The sequence below is a fragment of the Mercenaria mercenaria genome, chromosome 3 (assembly GCF_021730395.1).
Source record: "Mercenaria mercenaria strain notata chromosome 3, MADL_Memer_1, whole genome shotgun sequence".
Lineage (NCBI taxonomy): Eukaryota > Metazoa > Mollusca > Bivalvia > Venerida > Veneridae > Mercenaria > Mercenaria mercenaria.
The window spans coordinates 65,914,814-65,934,339 of NC_069363.1; the positions used below are offsets into that span (position 1 = coordinate 65,914,814).

The 19,526-nt window shown below is 36.6% G+C and overlaps 1 protein-coding gene across 1 annotated transcript in view; it reads left to right on the top strand.

Moving 5' to 3' along the window:
- The window catches only part of LOC123524514 (uncharacterized), a 105,087-nt gene that overhangs the window by 26,197 nt on the left and 59,364 nt on the right, over nt 1-19,526 (top strand). Inside the window, exons 3-5 of the mRNA XM_053538812.1 lie at nt 8,378-8,448; nt 10,357-10,564; nt 13,505-13,990. Coding sequence (XP_053394787.1) covers nt 8,378-8,448; nt 10,357-10,564; nt 13,505-13,990 — 765 coding nt within the window. The remainder of the gene's footprint in view (nt 1-8,377; nt 8,449-10,356; nt 10,565-13,504; nt 13,991-19,526) is intronic.

Below are 19,526 nucleotides of genomic sequence, written 5' to 3' on the forward strand. Positions count from 1 at the left end.
GGCGTACATGCTGCGTATTTGCTGTCTATATGCCGCGAACACAGTAGTATGCCAGAGGAGTACATTTTACATACACCGCATGCCGCGTACATGCTGCGCACTATTTCGACGAGTACACAGCATGTACGCAGGAGGTCACTAGTACACTTCAAGTACGCAGCACAGACTCTGAAAATTTAAGGAGTACACTGCATGTACGCAGGAGAGACTTGTACAAGAAAATAGTACACTGCATGTACACCGCAGATACTTTGAAATTTGTGCAGTACACTTCATATATGCTGGAAAGACTTGTACAATTTCTTTTGGCATTTATACTTAGTTTTTTTTTTTTATAAGTTAAAGTCTGAAGTAAACTTCATATACGCGGGAGGGACTTGTTCATTTTCTTTTGGTGTTTATACTTCGAATTTTTTTAGGTAAAAGTCTGAAGTACACTTCATGCAGGAAGGATTTGTACATGATTTCTGAGCTGCACCTTGCATGCAGTGTAAAAATATATTCTTTTTCATTTTGAATTAATCCTGGAGCTTTCTAACTTGGATAATTGAAAAGCCTTATTTGAACTTCGTTGCATTACATTTTGTAATACATGAAATAATTACCAAGATAATGCCTCAACAGCGCCGGATTGAGAAGAATTAATAGCTCCCTCTGTTATTTGAATACTCTTAAGCAAAACACCATTCTATCATGTTTTATAAAGGCTTTAATGCTCATTATGTTAACTCATTAAGGCCTCACCAAATTAAAAAGTTGTTCATCGGATTTGCCGCTCGTATATTTTCAGAACGTTTTTGGCTAATTGCGCTCGCCCCATTGGAAAAAATCAATCCGAAATTTTTTGGTGTGCTACTTTTTACGGACGTAAAAGTGTATAAATGCTTATATAATTCCAGTCCTTGATTGTTCTCAGATAGATTTTAATCAAAATAAATACATACTACGCACACATCGTCTATAATAAATCATAACACTTATATTTAGTTGCATTAAAGTTGTTTCCCCTTGATGCAGTTATGCCATTTTCTTCAAATGTTTACCAAATTACATGCTACAAAAATTGATTTATTTCATTGAAAAGTGGATGAAGAAAAGCATATTAATTTATTTGATAACATCAATCTACATTATTTTGGTAAGGGTAAATACTTATTGATGCATGTCACTTATCTTTTTTCTTTTTTTTTCTGTCCAAATGATCAGCATTTGCATACGAAAGTTGGTGGGGTAAGGAATTTACATTATCACAGAGTTTCGCCACAAGAGTACACAGCATGTATGCAGCAGGAGTACACAGCATGTACGCCGCAGGACTCGGGCCAGGAGTACAGAGCATGTACGCCGCAGGTGTACACAGCATGTACGCCGCAGGGGTAGTACACCGCAGGCTCATTTGCATGTGAAAAGTGTATGTGCCGCGTACATGCTACGTACTATTTCCCGCATACTAAATTCCTCCAGCGTACATCCTGTGTACTATGTAGTCCACAGCATGTACGCAGCAAGTAGTACGCGGCAGAGCTCATTTGCATGTCAAAAGTGTACTACAAACGTACTATCGGTGTATGTGCGGTGTATATCCTGCGTACTATTTAAAGCCCTTGATTTCAGTACACATCATGTACGCATCATATACGCTGTATGTACACAGCAAGAGTACGCAGAAGGCCTTTTTCTTCTGTATGGGTAATGTTTGAGGGATTGCATCACAAGTAGCTTCTCCCATCTCCAATTAAGCGTATCACACTCTTTGATTCATTGAAACAAAGATGCGATTGATCTGCCCATGCCCCAAATGAATTTAAATCAGACTGTAAATCTTCACAATTATGTGTACTGTTCACTTCTCTATAAACCTTAGTTTCTACTCAAGAATTTGAAAATCTAAACTAGTCTGAACACATTTTATAATGTAAATTCCTTACTCCACCCATTTTCTTATACAAATGCTGATTATTTGGACAAGAAAAACAAAGAACAGAAAAAGTGGCATGCATCAATACGTATTTACTCTTACCAAAATATTGTAGATTGATGTTATCAAATAAATTAATACGTTTCCATCCGACTTTCTTTGAAATAAATCCGATTTTTTTAGGAACACAATTCGCCAAACATTTGAAAAAAAATGGCATAACTGCATCAAGGGGAAATAACTTCAATGCAACTAAATATAACATCATGATATATTATAGACGATGTGTGCGTAGTATGTATTTATTGTGATTAAAGTCCATTTTAGAACAATATGAGACTGGAATTATAAGCATTCAATAGGAGAGCAAGCCAAAAACCAAAAAGAAAATATATATGAATCACATTTTACAGAATTTAGGATTTAATGGGCATTACATTGCTGTTAAGGGCCATTAAGTTTACTCTTAAATGAAATCATACACAACCTGAACATTTAATGGGTATTAAATCACATGTAAGGGCCATAAATAATCCTGTTAAATTAAAAAAAAAATACAGAATTTCACTATTTTTTCAAAGCCATTAACTATTTTAGCTACCAAACTAAATTTTTAATGGCATGATTCATGGTTAAAAATGGATGTTTTAATTGTATTTTAACATGTAACCCATTAATATTGTGAAACCTGTTAAATAAAGTGATGCAAGAATTAATGGGGTTAATTAACAGTTTTTCCTATTTTAATAGATATTTTACAGGGTTTTAAACCATGTTTAATGGTATGTGCATCCAGTAGTGTACTCTGTTATTCTTCCGTAAGAAAATATCATATGATATATCAAATATCGATCATTTTGTATCGATACAGATATCATATCGATCATTTTGATCGATACGCACCCCTATCAGTTACCAACCTCACTTTTGGACTTACAAAATTCTGGTTAAAGTTTTGCGTGCAAGTACATACAGCTATTACTAAAAGGCATATAGATTTGAAACTTATTAGTCCCCTACTGGTTGAAAACCAGTTTCGGGGACTATAGGAATGTGCTTTTCCGTCATTCCGTCATTCTGTCATTTCGTCCGTCCGCAATTTCGTGTTTCCGTCCATAACTCTTTTATCCATGAAGGGATTTTAATATTACTTTTCACAAATGTTCCCCATGATAAGACGACGCGTCGTGCGCAAAACCCGGACCCCTAGCTTAAAGGTCAAGGTCACAATTGGAGGTCAAAGGTCAACAGGGCTTTTTTCCTGTCCAGTCCATAACTCTCCCATCCATGAAGGGATTTTAATATCACTTGGCACAATTGTACCTCATAATAAGATGATGTGTCATGCACAACTTTGAGACCCCTAGCTCAAAGGTCAAGGTCACACTTAGCAGTCAAATGTTATCATGGCATGAACAGGGTCTGTTTCGTGTCCGGCCCATAACTCTGTCATTCATTAAGGGATTTCAATATTACTTAGCACAGATGTTCCCCATGATGAGACAACATGTCCTGCGCAAATGCCGGAGCCCTTGCTCAAAGGTTAAGGTCACCATTGGCGGTCAAATGTCAATAGGGCTTTTTTCCTGTCCGGTCCATAACTCTGCCATCCATGAAGGGATTTTGATATTATTTAGCACAAATGTGCCTAATGATGAAGCAACATGTCATGCGCAAAATCCAAACCCCTAGCTCAAAGGTCAAGGTCACAATTGGAGGCCAAAGGTCAATAGGGTTATTTTCCTGTCCGGTCCAGAACTTTGTCATCCATCAAGGGATTACAATATTACTTGGCATAAATGTTCCCCATGATGAGACGACATGTCGTGCGCAACACCAAGAACCCTAGCTTAAAGGTCAAGGTCACACTTTGAGATCAAAGGTCAATAGGATTTTTTTCCTGTCCGGTGTATAACTTTGTCATGCAAAACAGGATTTAAATATCAGTTGGCACAAACATTTCCCTGGATGAGACAAGATGTTGTGCGCAAAGCCCCGGCTCTAGGTCTAAGGTCAAGGTCATACTTAGAGGTTAAAGGTCAAATTCAAGAATGACTTTGTCCGGAGCATTTCTTCTTCATGCATGGAGGGATTTTGATGTAACTTGGCAGAAATGTTCACCACTATGAGGCACACTCTTTTTTAGAATTATGTCCCTTTGTTATTACTATAAATAGATTATATTGTAACTTTTTTATTACTGGCCATAGGGAAAAATTGAGACCACTTTTCTTTGGTACAACATGTATGGTACATCCAAATTTTAGGTGTATTTTGATCTATCTCTACTGGTAAAGAGTTTCTTGTGGACTTATATTTTACAGATTTTTTTTTTTTTTTTTTAGGGTTAATTTCACTTTGTTTTTACTATAAATATCTTTTATGATAACTTTTTGTATACTTGGCCCAAAAAAAATTCCAAATGAAAACAACTGTATGTTTTTATATAAATTATGCAAATTTTAATCCAAGTGCTTTGTTATATTTTATTGTATATATAGTACAATATTGTTCATACATCATTGACAGATATCAGTTCATTATGTTATACTGCAGAAGAGAAAATTAGGTACATTCCAGTAGGGGACTTTGTATTGCATGGCAATACTTCATTCACTTGTTTTTAGCTCACCTGAGCAATGCTCAGGTGAGTTTTTCTGATCACTCGATGTCCGGCGTCTGTCTGTCTGTCGTCTGTCCGTCAACATTTAGCTTGTGTATGCGATAGAGGCTGTATTTTTCAACTGATCTTCGTGAAATTTGGTCAGAATGATTACCTTGATGAAATCTAGGCTGAGTTCGAAAATGGGTCATCTCGGATAAAAAACTAGGTCACTAGGTCAAATCAAAGAAAAACCTTGTGTATGCAATAGAGGCTGTATTTTTCAATTAATCTTCATGAATATTGGTCAGAATTATAACCTTGATGAAATCTAGGCCGAGTTCGGAAATGGGTCATCTCGGGTCAAAAACTAGGTCACTAGGTCAAATCAAAGAAAAACCTTGTGTATGCGATAGAGGCTGTATTTTTCAATTATTCTTTATTAATATTGGTCAGAATGATAACCTTGATGAAATCTAGGCCGAGTTCGAAAATGGGTCATCTGGGGTCAAAAACTAGGTCACTAGGTCAAATCAAAGAAAAACCTTGTGTATGCAATAGGGCGGTATTTTTAGCTCGACTATTTGAAGAATAGTCTAGCTATTCTACTCACCCTGGCGTCGACGTCGGCGTCGGCGTTGGCGTCACACCTTGGTTAAGTTTTTGCATGCAAGTACATACAGCTATCATGTAAAGGCATAAAGCTTTGAAACTTATCTATTCTTTTTCTAGGTCAATTACCAACCTCACTGGGTCAAGTTCCATAACTCTAACATGATTTTGAGCAAATTATGCCCCCTTTTGGACTTGGAAAATTCTGGCTAAAGTTTTACATGCAAGTTACTATCTCAAAAACTAATGCAGATATTGAATTGAAACTAAACATGTGTCTTTGGGGTTATAAAACTAGTTGATAGCACCAAGTCCCATAACTCTGACCTTTATTTTGGCCAAATTATGCCCCCTTTTGGACTTAGAAAATTCTGGTTAAAGTTTTGCGTGCAAGTACATACAGCTATTTGAATATGGGTTATCTGAGGTCAAAAACTAGGTCACTAGGTCAAATTAAAGAAAAATCTTCTGTATGCAATTGATTTTTATACGCCCGAAGGGATGTATTATGTTATGACGCTGGTGTCCGTCTGTCCGTTAGCAATTTCGTGTCCGCTCTGTAACTCTTGAACCCCTTGAAGGATTTCAAGGAAACTTTACACAAATGTTCACCACACCGAGACGATGTGCAGAGCGCATGTTTTGGATGTCTCGCTTCAAGGTCAAGGTCACACTTAGGAGTCAAAGGTCAAATCACTTTGTTTCGTGTCCTCTCTGTAACTCTTGAACCCCTTGAAGGATTTCAAAGAAACTTGACACAAATGTTCACCACACCAAGACGACGTGCAGAGCGCATGTTCCGGATGACTTGCTGCAAGGTCTAGGTCACACTTAGGGGTCAAAATTCATGTCAGTTTGTTTCGTGTCCACTCTGTAACTCTTGAACTGCTGGAAGGATTTCAAAGAAACTTGGCACAAATGTTCACCACATTGTAACGATGTGCAGAGCGCATGTTCCGGATGACTCGCTTCAAGGTCAAGGTTACACTTGAGGGTCAAAGGTCATATATGACTTTGCTTTGTGTATATTGCTCTGCATTGCAGTGCTCTTGTTTTTATTTGGCAGATCTCTTTTTTGTACTTACAGTAATTTTTTTTTTGAATTACTTCCCTTTTATGTTACTATAAATAGCTTACTTTGAAACTTTTTTATTATTGGCCGTAGGGAAAAACCGAGACCACTTTTCTGTGGTACAACATGGATGGTACCTCCAATTTTAAGGTGTATTTTTACATACCTGTACCTGATAAGGATTCTTTTGTAGACATTGAATATTTTTTTTGTGGACTTAGATTTGTTTTTTAAAGTTTTCCTTTTGTTGTTCCAGTCCTTTGGGGCTACAACAGTCAAGTTCTTAAAATTTTGCTCCCATCCTATGATGTAAGCCTTTGGGCGTATATTGCCCCGCTTGGCGGCGCTCTTGTTATGAAATTTGGTCAGGATGATTGCCTTAATGAAACCTAGGTCGAATTTGAATATGGGTCATCTGAGGTCAAAAACTAGGTCACTTGCTCAAATCAAAGAAAAAACTTGTGTATGTGATAGAGGCTGTATTTTTCAATTGATCTTCATGAATTTTGGTCAGAATGATTGCCTTGATAAAATCTAGGTCGAGTTTGAACATGGGTCATCTAGGGTCAAAAACTAGGTCATATCTAAGAAAATGCTTGTTTTATCGCAAGAGACCAATTTTTTGGTCCAATCTTAATGAAAATTGGTCAGAATATTTGTTTCCATGAAATCACTAGGTCAAACATGTTTTACACTGTTATGGTGTGTTTCTTAGGTGAGCGACCTAGGGCCATCTTGGCCCTCTTGTTTCTTTTTCTAGATCACTTACCAACCTCACTGGGTCAAGTCCCATAACTCTGACATGTATTTTGAGCAAATTATGCCCCCTTTTGGATTTAGAAAATTCTGGTTAAAGTTTTACATGCAAGTTACTATTTCCAAAACTAATGCAGATATTGAATTGAAACTTCACATGTGTCTTCAGGGTTATAAAACTAGTTGATAGCACCAAGTCCCATAACTCTGACCTTCATTTTGGCCAAATTATGCCCCCTTTTGGACTTAAAAAATTCTGGTTAAAGTTTTGCGTGCAAGTACATACAGCTATTACTAAAAGGCATAATTATAGATTTGGGTCAAGTCCCATAACTCTGACATGTATTTTGAGCAAATTATTACCCCTTTTGGACTTAGAAAATTCTGGTTAAAGTTTTACATGCAAGTTACTATCTCCAAAACTAATGCAGATATTGAATTGAAACTTGACATGTGCCTTCGGGGTTATAAAACTAGTTGATAGCACCAAGTCCCATAACTCTGATAACTCTGATATGCATTTTGGTCAAATAATGTCCCCTTTTGAACTTAAAACTCTTTTTGATATTTATATAACCTTTTTGGGTAATATTTTCCTGCTTCTGGGACAGTATTTCGAATAGTCGATCTTAGCTGTCTTACGGACAGCTCTTGTTAAAGAACTGGTACATGTTTTCGTTTTGATTCAATTGCAATAATGTCACAGTGCTTAAACTTCACATAATTTGGTTAAACATTGATTTAAACAATTGTTTACTTTTATTTCCTTTACAAATGGCATTATTTTATGAAGGGGGACAACTTTTGAGAATATTTTAAGTATCCAATGGTACAGGACAGACTAATCTCTTTCGGGGAGCAAAAAAATAGTGTTCAGTTACCTGTCCATCAATTTGTGGCACTCACGCTTGTTACACACGCACCGTCACATATTAATTAATTATTCATTGTACATTCAATGTGCACATACATTCAATACAGGTGAAATAAAGCCTGCTAATAAATTATTCATTGTACACTCAATATGTGCGTACATTCAATAAGGGGAATTTATTGTTGGCGAAGGTAAAACATGTATTAGACAGATTTTTGGTAAAAATGTTCCTTTACCAAACATTTCTGTGATATACTGCCAAACCTTAATGACACACTGGGCACACATACAGAAATGCAATATGGATCTCAGCACTACATCTGTCCAAGTAACACAATACTGACTAGTCAGTAGACTTGCTTATGGACCACAGGCATGCCAAGTATTACTTGTTGATATTAATGATACACCTTAATTCTGGAGATGAAAGTGATAAGCTATGGTGTTAATGCAGACAGTATTACCTGTACAACAGCATAGGAGTTCATTCTTTAGGAATAAAACTTGCTTCCAATGGTAATAGGTACATTGTATACATTTCAGATGATGGAGATGAAGTTCCAGATTGGTTAACAGATGAGCTGGATGAGAATGCCTTGTCTAACTTTCGAGATGTATGTTGTTAATTTTTTGAAAAAATCCTACCCTATATAATAATAATAATAATATAATAGTTGTTTTCCCAATGTCTGTCCCATCTCCGTAACCCCTGACTGGATTTCACATTTTCAGTCTAATGGGTGACTGACATTGAGGCTAAACATTTATATTGATGGCATGTTTCGCTTTAGTTTTAATGCAGAATTACGTCGCTTGAAATGTAAACTTCTATAATATTGATAGCATTTAAATAAAACTTGGTAGGGATGACATTTTGTTTTTCATTTAGATTTAAAAAATTATTTTAACAGTAATTTAATGAGCCATTCCTGTCATCTTTTCTTTGGAATCACAAAAGTTTTGCATGTTTTCAAGCATGTTTATAATAAACTGTGATGCCAAATCTTTTCAAACTCCACACAAATCTTTTGAGACCTATGACAACCTCACAGGGCAAGTTCCATTAATCTGGCTAACATAAAGTTACATTTTGTCAAAATTATGGGCCTTTTGAACATGGGAAATTTTGGTGAAAGTTGACAGCATACTTTAAAACTCCACAAATTTCTTCACAATCATAACATGAACTTACAGAGCAGGTTTCATAACTTTGCAGCTAATGTTTTGTCAAAATTTTGCCCCCTTTTACATAAAGAATTTATGAAAGTGGTAAATGTGAGCAAGTTTCTCAAACACAACTAGATCATAATGGTATACTTTCATACTGTGCACATGTATGTCTTTTTGCATCATGAGATGACCTCACTGGGCAGATTTCATAACTCAACTTACTTATTGTCAAAATTATGCTTCTTTTTAAAATTAGAAATTTTGTATTGCAGTTTTGCATGAAAGGAGAATTCTCAGGAAATATTGGACTAAATGCTTTCAAATGTTTTGACATCCTGAAATAACAAGACTGAGTGTTTTTCCTTGAATTATTTTTAATAATTTTTTTCATAAGGTTTTTCAAAAGTCTGATTTTTGAATGAAACTTGTTTTTATAACTCCTATATTATAGTAGGATTTGGATAACAATTTAACTGTTAACACTGAAGATCGAGGCCACAATTTCGGCCAAGTTGAAACTTGGTCAGATTGTCGCAACTAAATCTCAGATGACTTGTAACTGTGTCATCTGAGGTCAAAATCAATGTCACTCAAATCATAGGAAAACCTTGTTAGCACCCTAGAGTTCACAATTTTGGCCCAGTCTTCATGAAACTTAATTAATAAATTTGCCTCAATAAAATCTTGAACAATTACAAAACTGGTCTTTGTTGACAGGTGGACTCTCAATGCAGATAAAATTTACACTATCATTAAACAGGAAGAAAGAATAGTGGTCTTTGAAAAGAGATTCAGTAGTAGAGGCCATTGTTTGGAGGTTTTATAGTAGAGGCCATTGTTTGAAGGTTTTGTAGTAGTGGCCATTGTTTGGAGGTTTTATCGTAGAGGCCATTGTTTGGAGGTTTTACAGTAGTGGCAATTGTTTGGGGGTTTACAGTAGTGGCCATTGTTTGAAGGTTTATAGAAGTGGTCATTGTTTGGAGGTTTATAGAAGTGGCCATTGTTTGGAGGTTTTACAGAAGTGGCCATTGTTTGGAGGTTTTATAGTAGTAGCCATTGTTTGAAGATTTGGGGGTTTTATAATAGTGGCCATTGTTTGGAGGTTTTGTAGTAGTGGCCATTGTTTGGAGGTTATAGTAGTGGCCATTGTTTGGAGGTTCAGTAGTAGTGGCCATTGTTTGGAGGTTATAGTAGTGGCCATTCTTTGGAGGTTTTATATTAGTGGCAACTGTTTGGAGGTTCAATAGTAGTGGCAATTGTTTGGAGGTGGTTTTTAGCAAAGGTTTGACTATTAAGCATTGTCACATTTTTCCTTTGAAACATGTACATCAATATGATTGCTTTGATTTCAGCTGTTTAATATGTTGGACAAGTCAAAAACTGGAATCATCACAGCAGATAAGCTGTTTGAAGAGATGCGGCGAGTTGACAGTGAGATTACATACAGCGAGGTGGAGGACGTCCTCCGTAAGGTGGACAAAGATGGGAATGGAGAGATAGATTTTGATGAGTTTTTGTTACATATGACCAACATGGGTGGAAATGAAGAGGAGGGTGGAGGTTGTACTGATTATTAATTTCATACTGTGAAATCATTAATATTCGTGGGGGACTAATTTTCGTGGTTGAGTTAATCCACGAAATTTAATCCCAACGAACAAGTAAAATTCCCATTCATTTTATGTTCAAAAGTTGAAATCCACGAATTCATATCCCCACGAAATTGTCGTTTTGACCAAAACCACAAAATTTCATGCCCACGAAATTAAATGATTTTACAGTATTTAAAATTAACCTATGCAAGTTAAGAAAGATCTTTTCAGTTGTTCAATACTTATTAAATAATCAAAGCCTTTGCATGGTTTATGGTCTGACATACCATGGTTCAGAGTTCAGGAATTCAACCATTATGGTTAAATATCCAAGAATCTGAATGATTGACTGTGATATATCAGATGATAAACAACAAGAAGATCTTGATTTTAAGCTCCCATGATGTAAGTTTATGGTGAGCTACTAGTCTAAGTGGATGGTCTGGCATCCATCATATAAAGACTTCTGTCATCAACATTTTTATTGTACCCCCTGACAACAAAGTTGTAGTGGGGGTATACTAGTTTCTGTCTATCCGTCTGTCTGTCTGTCCATCAGTAGACAGAATCTTCAACAGTGCACACCAACTCTCCTCATCCCCTTGACACAATTTAATGAAACTTCACAAAAGTGATCAGTAACAACAGAAGTTGTGCATGGTGCATGTTAGGTCCTTTCAGAAAAAAATCTGGGTAGTTATGGAACTTTGTTTTTTGTTACTATACTATACATAGGAAGCCATCCAGCTGGCTTACGGAAGGTCGGTGGTTCTACCCAGGTGCCCGCTTGTGATGAAATAATGCACGGAGGGGCACCTGGGGTCTTCCTCCACCATTAAAGCTGGAAAGTCGCCATATGACCTATCATGTGTCGGTGCGACATTAAATCCAACAACAACAAAAGAAAAAAAATACTATACATGTATATACATAGACACAATATTGTACACACCATCTCTCCTCGTCCCCTTGACACAATTAAATGAAACTTCACACAAGTGATTAGTAACAACAGTAGTTGTGCATGGGGCATGTTAGATTCTTTCAGGAAAAAAATTGCAGAGTTATGGGACTTTGTTTTTTGTTTATACTATATACATAGACACAATCTTGTGCACACCATCTTGTCCCCTTGACACAATTTAATGAATCTTCACACAAGTGATCAGTAACAACAGTAGTTATGCATGGGGCATGTTATATAGGTTCTTTCAGAAAAAAAATTTGCAGAGTTACAGGACTTTATTTTTTGTTAACATACTATGTACATACAGTCTGCATATGCAATCTTGTGCACGCCTAATCTACCGAACCCTTGCACACAAGTTAATGAAACTTCACACAAGTGATCAGTACCAACCCGAGTTGTGCATGGTTCATGTCATGTTCTTTTAGATAAATATTCTGCAGAGTTATGAGACTTTGTTTTTTATGCCCCCACTTTGTGGGGGGCATATAGATTTACCCTTGTCCGTCCGTACTTCCGTCCGTCCGTCTGTCTGAGCTCACATTTGCATACTTAGGTGGCTATAGGAACAATAGGTAACTGTACTTTTTCTTTGATGTCATTCATTCCGTAAGGCTTTTATGTGGCTATTTTTCTCATACGTGGCTAAAAGAACAAAAGAGAGAACAAAAGAGTAGCCACATAAGTATCCATATGTAGGAACTTCCGTCCTTCCGAGAATGTTGTGTCGCGCCTAGCTCCAAAAGTATTTGACGTAGAGTCACAAAACTTTACAGGAATGTTGGTCAGCATGTGTAGTTGTGCACCTGGGGTTTTGCGTCAGGATTCATTCGGTCTTGTAGAAGTTATGGCCCCTGACTTTGTAAAAAATTGGTCATTTTAATGTTGTGTCGCGCCTAGCTCCAAAAGTATATGACATAGAGTCACAAAACTTTACAGGAATGTTGGTCAGCATGTGAAGTTGTGCACCTGGGGTTTTGCGTCCGGATTCCTCCAGTCATGTAGGAGTTATTGCCCCTGACTTAGTTAAAATTGGTCATTTTAATGTTGTGTTGCACGTAGCTCCAAATGTGTATTTGACCTGGAGTCACCAAAGTTTACAGGAATGTTGGTCAGCATGTGTAGTTGTGCACCTTGGGTTTCGCATCCAGATTCATTCAGTATTGTAGGAGTTATGGCCCCTGACCTGGGAAAAAATTGTCATTTTAATGTCATGCAGTGGGGGCATCTGTGTCCCATGGACACATTTCTAGTTGTAATTATACTGTATACATACAGTCTATATACATACAGTCCACATAATTATGCAATCTTGTGTGCGTCAAATTGCAATATACTCACTCTGTCAGTGTGTGTGTGTGTGGGGGGGGGGGGGGGGGGGGTGCATTCATCACCTTTAGTGTTAGCTCTAGTTAAAACATCTCTGTAATTACTAAGTGCTTGGAATTACATCAAGCTTGGTCTGTAATATCCCAGCAAGAACCTTTCTCAAGTTTACTAAATAGGGGACAGTAGATCTGAAAATAGAAAATGGGGCCTCTGTGGCCAAGTGGTTAAGGTTGCTGACTGCAAATCACTCCCTCCTCAATGATGTTGGTTCAAACCTTGTTTGGGGCATAGAATTCTTCATACAAGGAAGCTATCCAGCTAGCTTACTGAAGGTTTGTGGTTCTACTCTGGTAACTGTAAATGATGTAATAATGCTGAGAGAGGCACCTGGGGTTTTCCTCCAATATCAAAAGATGGAAAGTCACCATATGACCTATAATTGTGTCAATGTAATGTTTAATCTATCTAAAAACAACAAAAAAAAGAAAAATATTTGAACAACTTCTTCTCATGAAACACACTTGGATCTTCGCCAAACTTGGCCTGTAGCATTCTTGTATGGGTGTCTGTCAAAAAATACATTTCAGTTTACTCTCTATTTTCTTTTTGCAGATGATGAAGAGCAAAGAAAAAAGAAAAGAAGAAGAAAACGTATGTTTTATAATGCCATTACTCATTTCTCAATTAAACAGACCCTAGCTGATATAGAGAGAAACTTCCGTATGCAGGCACCTCATGTGATCAGTCATTATGCAGCAGGTGTCCGCTTAATTGGCCTAACAACACGGCAGCTAGAAAGACAGATGAAAAAGATGCAGAAATCCGCAGCAAAGAACGACTCTCCCTATGCTAAACCACTTCAGTTTGTCCAGTTAAGTAGAGATGGTAAAACCAATATCGTGCATAGAAAGAAAACAAAAACAATTAAGGAGATGCCAGAATCCAGTAAAGATCTCCATCAAACGGAAGTATCTGAAGAGGAACCAGACTTGACAAAGAAGATCCAAGATACCATGATGCTGTTTGCAAAAAAGGAAGGAAGTATTGTGCCACAGGATGCCAATATTTTCATAAAACTGAGACAAAAGCTAGGATCAGGTAAATACTGTATTTCATATCTAGTATAGATGCATTTGTGACCATGACTTAAATAGAAGCATTAGTGGTGTTTGACTTACAGTGCCACAATCATACATGCCAAGCTCCCTGGACAATTTTCCAGGAGATTTCAGTCGAAAATCCAGGAGATTTGATGAAAATCCAGGAGATTTTAGTCAGACCAGCATATTTTAGGAAATTTTTGGTTGAATATAAAACTGTATAACAGATCATATCTACTGATTCGAGTCGTAAATTCAGCCAGGTCGTAAATATTGGGCCACCCGCTTTAAAGCTTTTTTTGGAGCCAGATGCTTGAGAACTAGGAATGGGAACGAATACTGAAATCAGTATTCGAATATTCGGTTTGCCATATTCGAATATATTCGAATATTCGGTTTGTTTTAATGGAAGCTTTGAATTCTTATTAGTGACTGGCACATACACAATATATTCCGTTGTTTTAAACGTGAATAATGCCTAAAAAATTCCCACCCTACCTAGTTAAACCCGCCGACCCTAGCGTTTTATTTCACGATTCTGTCAGTATAATCATGAACATACTTTACTAATTCAGTGTGATACAAAAAAGAGTTAGCAATCAAATCGATTATGATTTAGACTGTTGCAACTTTATCTAAAAATAACAGGTCGTTTTATTACCGCTGCTATTTTGAAAATAAACTTAACGAAGGCAGACTTAAACCTTTTTCAACATGATCTTATGTATCAATCATATGTTATTTCTTGATTTTCAGGGGTCCTGAAATATTTTCAGAGTCCACTTGTCCATGGACAAGTTGGGCCCACAAATCCACTTGTCCGTACCTAAGAAGAACTTGTCCGTACTTTTTAGTTTAAAAAGGAAAGGATCAGCATTATCATTACTAAATAAACAAATAATACAAACATACACTTCTGCTGACTTCTATTTTGACTTATATAAAGTTTTTATGTTATGACTAGAACCATCCATTTGAAAATATGTTATAAATAGCAAGCTAAGTGACTAGGACATCCACTTGAAAATATGTTATGACTAGCAAGCTAAGTGACTAGAACATCCACTTGAAAATATGTTATGACTAGCAAGTTTAGTGTGTAGAGAATAATTAAGAACACTTGAACACATGCCATTGACAAAAATAATCTCAGTATGCCTAGAATTTCTACCCTGGTCCCATAACATTCACTGAATACTGCACTGGTCTTTCAGGGGTGCAGAGATAAGCTGTCCGAGTTGTTAAATGTCAAAACAATCGACTCGAAAAATTAAGCCACAAATTTTGGCTACTAAACTTTTTTACATAGCGCCAACCTAGCTTATCGATTTTCTAAAAATCAAAAATGAAAGTAGATAACGGGAATCCCCAGACTGGCATTTATTTTCAACTTCACGTATAATTTTCCAATAATGATCATTAAATGTAGTAAACCAGTCCACGTGTCTATAAATGGCTGCATACATTTTTGTTTTGATAATTTAAGGGTCATAAATGATCACAAACAGATTAGATATTGCCTTTAGGCATGCGGAAATCACAGATGACGCCGATTAGTTTCGTTTTCATAAAATGTTTACCACAGAAATTTTACTTGCCCCCGGACAAGCCAGCTTCTAAAAACTGCTTGTCCGGACCGAGGAATCCACGAATCGGACAACTCGGACAGCTTATTTCAGGACCCCTGATTTTATTATAAACTAATTCAAAATTTATTTCGAATACGGCCGATTGCGGATGAAAACCGATTTTGCGGACGGTCTGAAATGTCGTACAAAATTTTGTAAAGAGATGACTATCTACAAGTTTGGTATTGTTTTCGAAAAAAAATAATCTAAAATTTGTTACTCAAAACAGGCGCCAATAAAAATAAACAAAAGATAAAAAGGCCTCATTTTAACACCTGTTGCAAACTGTTAATCCGTATCGACGACCCCTTCAAATTATGCATTGCAATTTTCTTGTTAATTGGACAATTTTTGACATGCATCTGACACATTTACGCCTGTTACAAACTGTTAATCCGTAACGGTGGCCCCTGCCAATTATGCATTGCTATTTTCTTGTTAATTGGACATCTTTTGATACGCGATAAACAAACACGAGTGAACAAACGGTTTTATTCTGCAGAATTAGCATGCTTATATTGCCGAAAATCAACAATACTTATTTTGAAAAAAAAGTAAACAATATATTTACGAATATTCGAATTTGATTTTCATTTTCGAATATTCGACATATTTCCAAATATTCGAATATTCGTTCCCATCCCTATTGAGAACGCATCTGTGTCATCACAAGTGCTTGCGTTAGCAACAAAGTCGGGGAAAAAAAGTTGAGGTGAGTAGAAAAAAAGTTGTCCTTACCTAAAGTTGTGTACTCTAAACAGCAAATATTTCGCTCGATTATGCTGAGGCCTGGCAAGGGTTAATTCAAAACTACTTGCAGCTGATATTAATTAGAGATAAATATTAACAGTTTTTGCTCAATAAACTTGTTTCTGAATTTAGTCAGTGTAATTTTAAACGCGAACACTCAATTTCCTACCCAATTTGATTTGTGACTTCAGCTATCAACACACGTACTACTAGCACAGATCTATGCAACACTCATTACGGGCCTCAATCTATAAATAACTCTACGTAATGGCTGTAAAAAGACACACATGAACAGATGAAACTATTTTTAGAACATTCGATCACTGCTTATGCAAAGGCTTTTTACATAATTCTCTTTCCTTCTTGTTGCATATGTGTATTAAACAGTGAGGTAAAATTTCCCCAAACAAATTATTATCATATTACTATTGAAGGGATCAAATGAGATGTGCACAGACCGTATCAATATTCGTCAGTATTTGAAGCTGTATAGCAAGAAATATTTGTTAACTATTGAGGGATCAAATTTCCTCTTGTGAAAAACACATACAGCTATATAAACCAATGTGTAAAACAAAAACACAAAGGGAGAGGAGGGCGGGCCTTTGATCCCTTCAATAGTAATATGACTATATAGAATTCCAACCAAACATCAACTTAAGGTAAGTCTTGTTTGTTTGGGGAAATTCTATTACGTCATACTATTTCCGGAATCAAATGAGACTTTAACGCAAAAACAAATATTGCTTGCGTCAGAAAAGATACTTCTGCTTAAAGACAAAACATATACAATCTGAAGTATCAAGCCCTCTAGAAAAAAGTAAAAAGAAACTATTACCAGTAAAAACTTTACTGTAACGCTGCACACTGGAAACCATCTCCATCATGTGCCTGTAAGGGTTTATCATAAAACCTTGCAAATGTGTGTGAACTTGACCAATCAGCTACTTTCAAAATTTCACTTAAAGGAAGTCCATTCTGCTTTGCTTTTGACGAGGAAGCACTACGTGTACTATGTGAGGTAAACTTGGTTATGTCTAACCCAGAATTTTTCATTACACATTTAATCCAACAACTGATGGTTGTTGACACGACATGATTGTGAGGTTTCATATAACTAATTATCAAATTTCTCTCGTTACCGCGCAAAGAACTTGAACGGTTAATATACTCAGACAAAGTCCTATAAACACAAATATCACTGTCTGGTGTATACATGAATAAATGTACAACAGGGTTTACTTTCCCTTTCCTACACTGTTTCAACAATCCACTATAATACAAAGTGTAAGACTTATCGTCTTTTTTCATACCATCAAGAGTTAATAAAGAAATGGAGTGTGAACGACTTGCCTGAGTCAAAGCAATCAACATTACTAGTTTGTAACTTAACAGTTTAAAATCTAAGTGTTCAACTGGTGACAACATCTTCAGATAACACAGAACTTTAGACACATCCCACGTTTCATGGTATTTAGGCTTTGTTGGACGCAAATTAAATACACCAGTTAAAAATCTTACTACTAACGGATGACTACCCACTTTATAACTGTCTTGCTTATCACAAAGATTAGACAATGAACTTCTGGCAGTATTTAAAGTTTCATAACTTAGTCCAGATTCATATAATTCTGTGAGAAATTCTATTACTGATTCAATAGGGGCCTGAAGTGTATCAACATTTCTTTTACCACAGAACAAAATCCATCTGTTAATATACGTGAATACTGCTTTTGTGTGGATTTCCTCCAAGATGCCATGATGATGTCAATAGACTTTTCCGGTAAATTTCGGATTTGGTATGATTTCCTGATATGCGACATAGCATCAAATGTAGTTTGTTTACTAAAGGATGCACTTTGTTGGTCTGTGGTAAACTCAAAATGTCCTGATCTACCCTGATAATGAACGGATCGTGTGTCATCATTTCCAGAACAGTGGTGTAGAAATTCTGTGTCACCCAAAAAGGAGCCACCAGTAAGACATCTGTCTGATCCTGAACGACTTTCTGCAAAAGTCGACACATCAAGCTGAAAGGAGGAAAAGCATAGATATATTTTCCCTTCCAACTTACAGAAAAAGCATCAATAGCCTCAGCTTCCGGGTCTGGTTTCCAGGAAACAAACTGTTTAATTTGCTTGTTTAACCTGGAAGCAAACATGTCTATTTCAGGCATACCAAAAATGTCCACCAACTGTGAGAATACAGTTTCATTCAGTTTCCATTCAATATTTTCATTAAAATGTCAAGAATAGAAATCTGCTTCATTTTCAATTACTGGAATATGTGTTGCTGAAAGCCATATTGCTCTAGATTTACACCATAACCAAATTTCTTTTGCAAGATCATTGAGCTGTTCTGCTTTACCACCCATATTCTGAATATATGAAACAGTACATGAATTGTCTGAACGTATTTGAACATGAATGTTTGTTTTTAATTTGTAAAAGGACTTTAGAGCATTGCTTGCAGCAAGCAACTCAAGGAAATTGATATGGTTATGGATCTCATGCTCATCCCATCGGCCGCCTATTTTAATATTAAAGCAGGTGGCACCCCAACCAAAGGCACTCGCGTCCGCGGTGATTAGAACATCTGGATTTCCATGGGAGATATTTCTTTTTGTACCCCCCGACAAGTTGTAAGGGGGGGTATACTGGTTTCAGGTTGTCTGTCTGTCTGTCTGTCTGTCTGTCTGTCCGTCTGGTCGTCTGTCCGTAGACGCAATCTTGTGCGCACCATCTCTCCTTATCCCCTTGACAGAATTTAATGAAACTTCACACAAGTGATCAGTACCAACAGTAGTTGTGCATGGGGCATGTTAGGTTCTTTTAGAAAAAAAATTTGCAGAGTTATGGGACTTTGTTTTTTTGTTACTATACTATATACATAGACACAATCTTGTGCGCACCATCTCTCCTCATTCCCTGGACACAATTTAATGAAACTTCACACAAGTGATCAGTACCAACAGTAGTTGTGCATGGGGCATGTTAGGTTCTTTTAGAAAAAAAAATTTGCAGAGTTATGGGACTTTGTTTTTTTGTTACTATAATATATACATAGACACAATCTTGTGCGCACCATCTCTCCTCATCCCCTTGACACAATTTAATGAAACTTCACACAAGTGATCAGTAACAACAGTAGTTGTGC